This window comes from Rhodamnia argentea, chromosome 3 (assembly GCF_020921035.1).
Source record: "Rhodamnia argentea isolate NSW1041297 chromosome 3, ASM2092103v1, whole genome shotgun sequence".
In the NCBI taxonomy this organism is placed as follows: Eukaryota; Viridiplantae; Streptophyta; class Magnoliopsida; order Myrtales; family Myrtaceae; genus Rhodamnia; species Rhodamnia argentea.
The window spans coordinates 30,128,948-30,141,178 of record NC_063152.1 but is presented as its reverse complement, the minus strand read 5'-3'; the positions used below and the strand labels follow the sequence as shown (position 1 = coordinate 30,141,178).

The following is a 12,231-nucleotide window of genomic DNA, read 5'->3' as shown; positions in this document are numbered from 1 at the left end:
TAGGAGGTCGAGAGTAGAGACGCTGAAACGGAGTGTCTTGATGGAGAACAGATGAGGGTAGGCGATTAATTAGATGAACAGCCGTGAGAAGAGCCTCAGCCCAAAACTCGGTAGGAACGGATGTGCCAAGTAAGAGAGCTCGAGTGGTCTCTAGAATATGACGGTGCTTGCGTTCAAGAACTCCATTTTGAGCTGGAACCCCAGGACAAGATAACCGAGGAAGTGTACCATCACTAGCTAAGAGGGAACGAAAGACACCAGAGAGATATTCTCCCCCCGAATCCGAACGAAAAACTTTGATTTTTGTATTAAATTGTGTGGAAACCATGGAAGTAAAAGACCGATAGATGGAAAAGAAATCACTACGTTGACGCATAAGATAGATCCATGTATAACGAGAATAATCATCAATAAAAGATACATAATATTTGAAACCACTCTTGGAAGAGAGCGGGGCAGGACCCCAAACATCGGAATGAACAAGATCGAAAATCGCACTAGTTCTAGAGTTACTAACGGGAAAAGGCTTAGCAGATTGCTTGGCCAAAGGGCAGATAGAACATGGAGGAAGACTACTAGAAGAAATAGGACCCAAAGCACCTTGTTGGTGAAGAACAGTGAGACGAGAAGCCGGAATATGTCCAAGACGTTGATGCCACCGAGCAAGATCGAGGGTAGCCAACACAGGATGAGGAGGAGAAGAAGTTGGAAGATGGAGATGTTGCATAATATAAAGTCCATCCCGTCTACTGCCCTCGCCAATCATCTTGCCACTCAAACGATCCCGCACAAAGCAGGAGCTATTTGTAAAGCTTACGGTACATCCAACATCGGTGAGTTGTCCAACGGATAATAAATTGAGAGCCAAAGAGGGAACATGTAACACATTAGGGACATTGAAATCTTTAGAGATGGTAAGAGTACCCTGTCGGGTAGCTAGTAGAGGAGAACCATTAGCAGAAAAGAAATGTGCTGGTTGCTTGAGCTCAGAGAGCTTAGTGAGAAAAACAGTGGAACTAGACATATGTCTAGCAGCTCCCGAGTCAAGTACCCAAGTAGTAGAAATATCACCCGAAGGTGGAGTAGCTGCAGCAGTGCTCCCAGCAGATGAGAAAGTTGTAGAAGTACCAGAATCGGGAAAAGACCAGGGCGTAGAAGGACTCAATCGTGCAAGCCGGGCCTCAAGAGCAGCAATACGGTCATCCGTAGAGGGAGAAACCAGAGTAATAGGTTGAGAGATTGGAGATGCGGTAGTAACTCGTGGTGATGCAGACGGGCGTGAAGCATTTCTCTTCTTCCAACAATGTGCCTCGTCATGACCAAGACGATGACAATATGTACATGAAAGGCGGCGAGGACCACGAGTAGGTGAAGGACGTGGTGGAGCAGCCAAAACCGTAGGCGGAACACGTGGTGGAGCAGCCAAAATAGCGGTTGAATCAGAAACCGCCGAGGAGGAAAGAAGACCAAGACGAGTTTCCTCGGATCGTAATTCTTTGACAGCGTCAAGGAGGGATGGTCTTGGAGAGCGGTGAAGAAGTTGGCTGCGAACACCTTCATAGGAAGAGCCGAGCTTCATAAGAAAGGAATGTAGACGATGCCTATCTTGAGTCCGAAGCCGAGTAGATGGACACCGAGTACAATTCGGGCATGATGGGCAGAGAATAGGAGCAAGAATATCCAGTTGACTCCAAAGTGAGTGCATGTAATTGTAGAAATCTCGAATAGAGCGAGACCCTTGCGTAGCATTGTAAAGTTCTTGCTCCAATTGATAGACTCGAATGTCCCCCGTGCGGGTGAACATCTCGGCAAGCTAATCCCATAACCTTTTCGCCTCAACAATATTAGAAAATTGTGGGCGAAGAGCAGGATCAATGGAACCAAAAATGATCGCCCATGCCTTCCGATCAGCAACTTTCCATGCTCGAATTTCAGCGGCACGTTTCGCAACTTCATCAGATGAGTTGCTTTGAAGAGCATCGGGACAAGGACAAAGTCCCTCAACATGCTCAAACAGGTCGCGGTAAACAAGTGCTGCCATTGCCGATGGTTTCCAAAGAGAATAGTTTGAACCATCGAGTTTGACGTCAATACGGTCACTAGAATCACCCATGACGACAGAAAAAGAAATCACCGGCAAAGCTAGAAATATGGATTGAGGTTGAAGAGAAAAAAAAAAAATGATCGAAATGATCGAGAAAGAAGAAGCTCGGATTAGAACGAGCAAGGATGATGGCCCAAAAGCCCTAAACTCATTATCTTAATTTCTGATGCGGAAGATCCAATTTATGGCAACCGCAGAGCATACTTTAAAAAATAATGAGCTTATTGTCTTATTTTCCGATGCGGAAGATCCAATTAATGGCAACCGCAGAGCATACTCTTCAAGACAATGAAATGGCTCTGATACCATGATAAGAAAGAAAGATTAAAAGAGAATGGTATTTGTTCTCTAATAATGGTGTGTTGAACAATGTACATGAGAAGCCTTTATATAGGCTTAGAGGAGTAAATGAGCCTAGCAATCTTCCTATGTGGGACTAAAGAGAAAGAAGAAATGCAAGGGAAAACTATACAACACACTACATTCTAACACTCACAACGGATATCTCACCAAGCCAATTCAACTCCGATTCGTAATACCAAGTCAGTACTCGCACCCTTCATTCTTCCAATTGAGGTAATATTTGGAGTTATGACTTGAATTCAAAATTTAGTGAAATTTGAGCCGAGAAGTCTGATTTTTGAGTTGTTGAGCTTTGGGATTTCATGAAAATGGTATATTATGACGTTGTAGAGCTCAGGGTTTTGACAAAACTCATTTTGAAGCAATGGTTTGGTCGGAATGAGAATTTAAGGGTTTTGCGTGTGAGTTAAGCATAGCAAACGGCTTGAATTATTGCTTTAGGTGTTCAATTTGCTTACGCATAAGACTTGTTTTTTTAGCATTTAAGCGTAGTTTAGGCGACTCATAGTTGTTGTAGTATTTTACTTGGTTTTGATCTCAATTTTCGTTTGATTGTTAGGATTACAAGATCGCCGACTCGTTTAGCTGCGTGTTGTTAGTTGTCGACATTCTCATGTGAGTAGTACTATCTCTTTTTTGAAGTTTTAAAACTCATATTTCAAAGTGATGGATTATGCATGGTATGTGTTACCAAATGACATTGTTATTGCATGCAAAGTAGGATTGAGCATTTACTATTTTTTGGTTATTTACAAATGTTTTAGAAGACCTATTATGCAAGGTTGTGAGGAAATATATATGTATTACTCTGCGGATTAATTAAGGAAAAGATTTATGGATGATACAAGAAATGCTTTAAGAAAGGTGCTTCTAGGCTTCTAGCAGATGAAATGTGTTGCAAAAATGTTACTAGTTTCAGTTTATGAAATGTATTGTGGATTTCTAGTATTAAAGAATGATTGTTTTATATTTAATATGAATATAAACTTGGTCGGGGACTTTTGGATATGCACACCGATTTTAGGATATATCCTTCGGGGCCGAACTGCTGGCATTATAAGTGGAGAACTTTTCAAGAGGCGAATTTTGGTCGCCTTATCGGCCGGCGTTGTGTCATGACCATGGTAGTATATTAAGTAATAGTTATTCAATGGAATGGACCACTAACGTGGCTCATAATAAAGATTGATCAATGGACTTGACCATTGATATTTGAACTGTGATGGGGATTAAATGAGCATTTCTAACTTGCTTAAAGCTTTCTTGAGATGAAACAACTCATATTTGATTTGATATGAATGTTACATGTTGGGACTAAAGTATGAGTTCTAGGTATTGCTTTGTATGTATGCATAGTTGTTGTTTGATCATCTTAGAAGAGTGTGATCACCGTGTAACAAGGCAAATGGCATAATTTTGCCATGTGGCTCACATTCGTCCAATAAGCAGTGATTTATTAATTTGTTATCTCCAAACTTTTCTTTTATTGAGGTTGATTTTCAAAAAAATGAGACGGATAAGGCATCTAACAGCTATAATTTAATGTGAATCTGTGTAAATTTTTTCTCTCGAAATAAAAAATTAAAAAGAGACAAAATATATTGAAATTGTAATTTTCATCCTTCAGGAACATATATCCTTTCGACTTTTATCTCTTATTAATTTTAAAATTGGAAAAGAAATGGGAATATATATTGATATATTTATTCAGTTAATTGAAAATTAAATTAATAATAGAGAAATATATCCCATTAGATGAATAACATTTATATTTTTAAATTATTAACTTACTTCAAGATGTGAATAAGTACACAATTTATGTACTCAATTTAATATACATAACTATAATTTGAAGGATAGACTAAGTCACGACTTTTTTTCCTTAATATTCGTTAAGTATAAACATAGTCACAATAACACTAATCTCACAAAAGAAGTTAAATCATTCAATGTTTCTAACTTGTTCGAAACTTGCATATCGACATTTCTTTCAATTTTAGGTTCTTTTGAAATCCACCTGTTTTAGACATATACCAACATCCTTCAAAACAAATATCATTAAGTAGAGAGTGAAAATGAGGGAGAGATGGGTGGTGGTCGGTAATTTTCAGACTTAGGTTTTTCGGGGTTACTTCTTCTTCTTCTTCTTCTTCTTCTTGTTACTTTTATACTTTGTTCAATAGGTGTCCGAGAGCGACATGCATGACCCGCCAATATTAAGATTGAAAGGGTTCATGGGTGACATGACTCACCAATATGAGATTTTCTTTTTTTTTTTTGTTGAAAGAAAATTTCCGTTCATTAAGCTGAATAATACTGGAGAGATACAAAATAGGATTTCAAGCTTAGCAAATCCAAGATTGAAAGAGTAGGGAAATGAAGGCGTTTACGATTTTTTCGAGGTAATCCGCAGCCTCCGGCAGTAAATTCAGATGATCTTTAGTAACATATGTTCCATCGTTGAACGTACGTTCCTGAGCGGAAAAGCAGGAAGAGGAAGTCAATGGGGTCTGCCGCCACAATAGCAACTCCAACGTAAACGTCCCTACAATATCTCAACCATACCCATTCTCTCCCACGTTTAAGAGTTCTTCTTGCTGCTTCGTCCGATTGTGTGCCGTGCTCGTAACATAGTTCAGAGGGAATTTTACCACCAGCACTGACTTCTGCAGCAATGGAGTACATTGTCGAACCAGCAGGACAAACTACTGATTTCGCTCCGAGAAAGGTGCTGGCATCATCTGCAAACCCCACGTCTCCTTATTACCACCAGCACTGCCCGTTCCGGCGACTAGGAAAGTTGATCGCTGGTTGCTCTTCTGGCCCCACGGCCATCCATCTGATCACTGACGCGGCTTCTCTACACCTCGGCCGCTGTCTTACCGGTTTCTCCTCCCAGGTTTGACCTTCTCACTCTCGTATTGTTAGTTTAATTCCCTTTCAAGCTTTTCAATGAACAAGCAAGAAAAGCAAAGTTGTTCACTCGAGAGTTTTCGCATTCTCTCCTTGGATTGGCCTTTTGGGATTCAGTACACAAGATCAAAAGGTCGAACAACGTGCAGTTGCAAGATTGGTTCATCATTTGAGAACAAGATTGGTTTTTTTTTTGTTTTCGTGGGAACTGCACTCCATTGATATAGGCCTCAAAGCAAGTTTCAGTCTCGAGGTCCACCAATGCATGCATCAATAACCATTGGGATTGAAGAGTACTACTGTTTCGGATTGATGCATTTCAGTTAAAAGACCTGAAGTAGCAAAGCCTTGCGTAAAGGTAGTACTTGGCGCCGGGTAGTAACTTTGATTGATTAAGTTCATGGACCGCCTTTTCCTAGGGCAGCTTCAACCTCTATTTGTTACTAGTCTGGCAATGGGTCTACCAAGCCCTTTTCAAAAATATGCTGGAGGCATATTTTGTCTTTCATTCCAACTTGATACAAATATGATGAAGCTCCCTACTTAATGCTTACCCGTAGAGTAAGCCAATGATAGAGAGCTTGCTTGCGATACGAGTAACCTTAAACATTCCTAGTTGCCCACACTTTGTTCTGCTATGTAACCCTGCTGCTAAACAGAGAATCGCTCGTCTCTTGATCGTTTTGCAGAGATTGAAGGATATTTGGTGGGAAAGAGTCCTCTCCTGCACCGGAATCGAGTTTCTTCGGTTATCAAGAGACGCCTTTTCATCCACATGTTCACCTGTTCTCCATTTTTCTGATGGAAGAGAAGGTGGAACTGATGGCACGCCGTCTCCGGAAAAATCCTGAAGAAAGCCCTCCTATGCTAGACTGATGACAGACGTGTTTCTTACCATCAATATCTTGTGGGTAGCAATATATAGAAATGTCATTTTGTTGAATCATCTGCTGCTGTTTTTCTTTTCTTTCTTTTATTTTTTGGGATTTTTTTCCTGCCCACTGCAGCAATTTTGTCTTTCTTCTTGTCCGAATTTCCAGTTTCTTGTTTTGTTCCTCTCTTTCTCAGAGTATATTGTGGACAAGTCGCAACTTGGGGGAAACTGCTCGCTTGGGGTGCTCAGGTTAGACAGTTGAAGAGAATGGAAGGCCTATGTCTTTTCTTGTGGAATGCAACTTGCATCACCGGAGTTCATGGCGTGGATTCACTTTGCAGGTCAACCATCTCATCGACAAGGGACAATGGTGGAGGCTGGCCACATCGAATTTCTTACATGAGAACGTCACGCACCTCCTGGTCTGTTTGCGATTATAATGCTCAACTTTTTATGAATCATTTGTCAACAGATTTGTTACTTAAGTTTGTCTTTGCAGCTTAATTGCTTGGGTCTAAATGCCATTGGTCCCAAGGTGGAAGCAGTCGCTGGCCCGGAACGATTTCTATTGGTTTACGTCACCTCTGGAATTGCAAGTAACAGCTCGGACATACTGATGCAATCATACAGTTGCATGTTTACTGATCCTTAATAAAACTCGGCATTCTACAGGTTCAGCAATGAGTTATAGGTTTAACAAAGCTTCTTCCGTAGGTGCTTCTGGAGCATTTTTCGGACTGGTGAGTCCTCTTGAAATGTCATCGAGCACAATTCGAACCTCAGAACATCGAGCCTGATCTATAGAACATAATGCTTTCAAGGCTAACAAACATGTAGCAGAAATCCAGTTGAAGACCAGCATTTTCCAGTTAACAAAGGTCATTGCTATGCATCTGGTGCTTTATTTAGGTTGGTTACCTGGCTGTTCACTTCTTGAGGCATAGAGGCCTGACCGGAGATGCTGACAAAGGTCTAGACTACATAGGACAAATACTTCTATATAACATGGTATGCTCCTTTCAAGCAACTATAGCTCATTCAAGCTTTTTTAAAATGTGTTTTATTCTTCCATCCTGCCTTCCGCGGCACCTTAGTGTATGGCTAGCAAGCAGTCCCAAGGGGCTTTGGGTCTCTCAAGCCCCTTGGCGAAATGTTGGGGTGTTTGGCAAGCCTTTTCAAACTCAGCCAGAGGTTAAACTACTTTGCATTTCCCCAAAACTCTTTGGGAATGCTGACCCAAATGCAGCCAGAATCAGAAGTGCATCCAGGAACTCAGCTTTTGTCTAAGTGAGCATGCTTGTATCTGCAAGAGAAGTTAATATGCCGAATGTCCTTTCTGCAGATCCTTGGGCTCATGATTAAACGTATTGATTACTGGGCACATGTGAGTATAGCGTCAATTTTTCTGTCTCTGTGTTTACAATGTGCTTTCATTTCTACTGGAAGTTCACTAGACTGTATCTGGAACATTACTTTGTGGTCTTCTGTTGACAAAACGAAAACCTTTGGGATGATCTGTGCGCGGCTTCACCGGGGAAAGATGAAAGTTGTCGGTCCTATTTTGTTTTATGGATATCTATCTTTGTCGGATATCGTGGTCGTCATCTCGAGTAATGTGCCGTTTCTTAAGATTTTTCATATGCAGGTAGGAGGATTTCTCGGTGGGGCAGCCGCATCGTGGCTCCTCGATCCTACTGGGAAGCTCGAGTACAGGTCTGGCGATGGTCGGAAAGCCATCGACGACATCAAAGGGACGGAGGACCCGGGGGCGGCCGTAAGTTAAAGTGTAGATGCCAATGATAAAGAAGCAACTCCATTTCTGCAAATTTTGGGTATCTGTCTGAGCGTTTACTTTGATTTACTTAGAACGAGAGTGTTCACGCCATCTAAATTAGGACTTTATTAGCATAACGGTTTTTAAACCACAGCTTATTACAGACTACAACTTCTTGAAGAAGTGGATCCCACAATTTTGTTATTTATTTTCTCGCTGCTCAGAACAGCTTATTAATCTCACAATGGAGATTAAGGAGAACCACATAATCATCTCTCATCCTCTTTCATCAATCAAAGTTGATGATCCATTTCATTACATCCCTTCATGGTGTATGTAAAACTCCATTAATTTCAAGTTTAATTAAATTGGTAGGATCAATAACTTGATCATCGAGAAAAGTACTAAAAAGTCCAAAATCTATTGCGTTGGTGTCAATTCGGTCTTAACCTTTCGATTTGACCATTTTAGTCCTAAAAATTTTCGATTTGATATCAAATTTAGTCTATCGGTCTAGTTTAAGCCGAAAATCCCTCACATGAATGCCATTTTCCCTACGTGGCACGATCGATGCTGATGTGGTTAAATATTTTGAAACATTTTTTTTATAATTTTTATTCCGTTCTTTTTTTCATTCCATTTTCACTAGCGGTCGGCCATAGGCTACGCCCGGCGAAGCCAACTCTTGCCCAAGTGATGCTGGCAAGGTCACCCTAGCCTAGGTGAGGGTTGGCCTCACCAATGCTCGCCCTTGCCTAGGCGTGGCCTGACGAGGTTGACCCTTCCCTTTGGCCGATGGCCAGCGACCTTCAAATAGAAAAGGGAAAGGAAAAAAAAACCATTAAAACATTAAAACAAATTCTATGTCAGCATCAGTCATGCAACATAGGATATCTGGTATCCACGTTAGCAATTTTTAACAAAAATTGATTAGGTAGACCGAATTGAAACCAATATGAAATATTTTTTTCAACGCTAAATTAGTCCAATTGAAAGGTTTATGGCTAAAGTGTGCCACGTGGAATGGCCGATATCCACGTCGGTGATTTTTAACCAAAATTAGCCGGATAGACTGAATTAGTATCAATATGAAAAGATCTAGGACTAAAGTGTTTCACGTAGGACGGCCGATGTCCACTGTTGACACCTAATTTTGGTGGTCCCGTATTTTATTTTCTTCATAAAATAGAACAAATCAATTTGTTAATTTATGCATTTCTTGTTTGATTGTAAAATAGAAAAGAAAACGAAATATATATATATATATATATATATATATATATATATATATATATATATATATATATATATATATATTCAGATCGGGTGACCTGAACAAGCGAGCGAATCCCGAGCCGCAGACAGGCTCACAGTCACAAACCCAGTTGGCCCATTTCCCTTTCCTTTTCCTCCCACGGCCCAAATTCTTTCCTTTGTTTTTCTTGCACCCACTCCCTCAGGTGCACTCTCTTCCTCTCACTCTCAATTCACGCCCACATACTTTACTCCGCTCACCATCACCCACATCACTTCCTTCATCATGGCCGCTCATCACCCATGGACCTGGACCTCACAAAGTGCATATCCGTTCTTGGCCACATAAGTAAAACTTGCAGGAGGAGGCAACAGAGGGATATTTAGAGAGAGAGAGTCCACCAGAGTTTTCGGGTCCTCAACAGGGCAGTCCATAGAGACCAGAGCGAGTTCCCCAAGAGGAAGATATAGAGTGGGCAGCGTGCGTCTCTGCCCTCAGGCCTCCCACACTCGAGGACCCTCTCGGCCCCGCCCAGTCAGCCGCCCACCGCAGTTGTCCGACGGTGTCCGGATGACATCTCCTTCGACCCCCGCACATGGTGGTCCACAGCGTCACTCAGTGATGGCCAAAGACGGTGCTACCCTTGAGCGAGGTCTTGAGGGAGTAGACAGAGAAGGGAGGCGCGAGACCAAAGGAGGTCAACTGATCGGTACGGAGCGTGCGTCTGTGCTGGACGAGGGAGGCTGCGACGGTTCGAGATGTCGTCAGGTTTTTGTTTCGACGGGGGTCCGGCTTCGAGGAAAGGCCTGTCGAGGGTGGCAGTCGAGGACGGAAGACCGGACTTGACGGCGTGCAGAACAGTGGTGAGAGGATTCGGACCAGTAGCGGCACGCGAGCAGACCCCGACGACGGCATGGCGAGCAGGTTCCAGTGGCCACGAAGGAGATGTCCAAGCAACGCCAGCACCCATCCGGCGGCCACGCGTGGACTAATGGCTTCCGGACAGCAGCTTGGAGGCGTGAGATCGCCAGCGACGTGGCCAGAGGTGACGCGGCGAGCAGAACCTGGTGCTGGTGTGACGCGAGCCGAACTCGACTGCGTGTCGGCCAGACGACGGGCTCGATGGCCAGCTTAGAGGCGACGTAGTAGATTCCGGCGTCGATGGTTCAGTAGCGGACGAGCGGACCCGACGTTTCCTGCGAGGGAGTCCAGGCGAGTGGATCCCGGCTGCAGTCGCTGGGGCCCCGAGGTGACGGACAGCGGCGGAGGCTGTTGGAGGTGGACGGTGATCATGATTGGCCCCAGCGCTGAGGTTTCTCGGCCCCCACAAGATGAGCAGATCCCCAGCGGCTTAGAGTTGTCAGACCGCGTCGGATTTGACCAGGATGGCGAGCAAGACTCGACGGTGGGGGGTGGCGCGGCAACCTCAGCTTGACAGTGGCGGGTGATCGATGGGGGGTTGGTCCCAGCAGTGTTGCCAGGCCTCGCTGGAGGCGGCGGTTTCGTTCGACTGGCTTGGACACCGCGCAGGAGGGCTGCGTCGGGCCGGACAGGTTTGTTTTGCCAGGTTTGGTCTTCCTTTTGTCTGGGCCCTGCGGATGATGAACTGATGAGTGGGAAACGGAAAAGCATGGGCTGCTTTGCTGCACTGCGGTCGGGCCCCGGTTTGTCTAGGTCCTGGGCTGAGAGATGGTATGGCCCAGTCAGATCAAGTGACGGTTTGGTGTGGGGCCAGTGGGGCTTTGGGCCTATGTTAGGCCTTCCTTTGGGAGTCTACCGACTGGGCTCATCTCTTGAGCTCAGTCTGTGTGCGAGCCCAGGCCGTGAAGGCCTTTGCTCTGTTTCTTCCGGGTCGGGTCAGAGAACCTGACCCGACCCGAATTCTTCTAAATAAAAATGACAATGAACATCCCAAAAAACAATACAAAAATAGAAAATATATAGGAAATGCCTTCTATTGGCCTATTTTGTCTTAGTAAGCTTTTATATGCCTCGTTGTCATTTGTCTTTCATGTTCATATGCATGACTTTGTTATACTTCGCATGTGACCATTTAGTTGATTTGATTTATAAGGCATGTCTCAGTAGGTAGATTAGCACAATAATTAAAGTTTAATTCGAGATGCTGGTTTTATCGTTTAATTGACTGAACTTTGCTGATTATCTACTTTGTGTAAGTGCATGTACAGATGCTTGAATACATGAGTTTGACATTCCCATGGCGATCGTTGGCGATGCCCACGGAGCCAACGGCTCGTTGGGGTTTGGCGAGTTTGAAAACCGATGTCCAATTCAATCCATTGTCATGCACCCGATCCGCATATCGGAGTTGTTTTCTTTAAATATTGCCATTATAGATTTTGTTTGCATGTGTTCATTCCAATTTCGTATTTGACATATTTACCTGATTGAATGTTTATTATAACATTGTCTTTTGAAAAATTATCACTTAATCGCTTTCCCTATATTGCTAAATTAAGGATAAGTAGGTAATTGCACGAAATGACAGAAAAATATTATGCATGATCATCTAGCATTGGTTAGATACCTGGTAAACTTAACATGATATGCAGAATGTGTAATCATCTTAGGGAATATTGACTAGTTAGGTACCGAAATGACGTTAATTATTTAGTTAGCGTAAACAAGTCCTCGATCTTAGAAGCTCTGGTTGCGCAAGAATCGAGATAACACTCATGTGTCTTGGTGGGTTTCTAGCCGATCCCAATAGGCTAGTGACGACTCTTAGTAACATTTGAGTTTGCTAATCAATAAAACGAAATCCAACATCATAAGAGATAGGACTTGGGAGAGTGCGCGCCATTGACCTATGACATTATCTCTAAACCCGCAAGACCCTCGAGGGAGGTTTAAGGCAAGTCGCGACATCCACATCAATGATTTCCAGCCGAAGTTAGTTAAATAGACTAAATCGGTACCGATATGAA

At 43.1% G+C, this 12,231-nt stretch overlaps 1 protein-coding gene across 1 annotated transcript; it reads left to right on the top strand.

Moving 5' to 3' along the window:
- Positions 1-5,147: 5,147 nt before the first annotated feature.
- On the top strand, positions 5,148-8,144 carry LOC125314167 (RHOMBOID-like protein 10, chloroplastic). The gene is made up of 10 exons (XM_048275661.1): positions 5,148-5,366; positions 6,070-6,287; positions 6,449-6,503; positions 6,596-6,676; positions 6,754-6,850; positions 6,927-6,994; positions 7,164-7,262; positions 7,597-7,638; positions 7,900-8,028; positions 8,121-8,144. The coding sequence occupies exons 2-10, from the start codon at positions 6,256-6,258 to the stop codon at positions 8,142-8,144; spliced, it is 627 nt and encodes a 208-aa protein (XP_048131618.1). The 5' UTR covers positions 5,148-5,366; positions 6,070-6,255.
- The last annotated feature ends 4,087 nt before the right edge of the window (positions 8,145-12,231 follow it).

What these genes read in the sequence shown, in the direction of transcription:
- LOC125314167 (XM_048275661.1), top strand. Translation starts at nt 6,256, where the DNA reads ATGACAGACGTGTTTCTTACCATCAATATCTT. An exon ending in CGTCACCTCTGGAATTGCAA is followed by an intron (nt 6,851 to 6,926) that starts GTAACAGCTCGG and finishes GGCATTCTACAG; the next exon opens with GTTCAGCAATGAGTTATAGG. An exon ending in GTATTGATTACTGGGCACAT is followed by an intron (nt 7,639 to 7,899) that starts GTGAGTATAGCG and finishes TTTCATATGCAG; the next exon opens with GTAGGAGGATTTCTCGGTGG.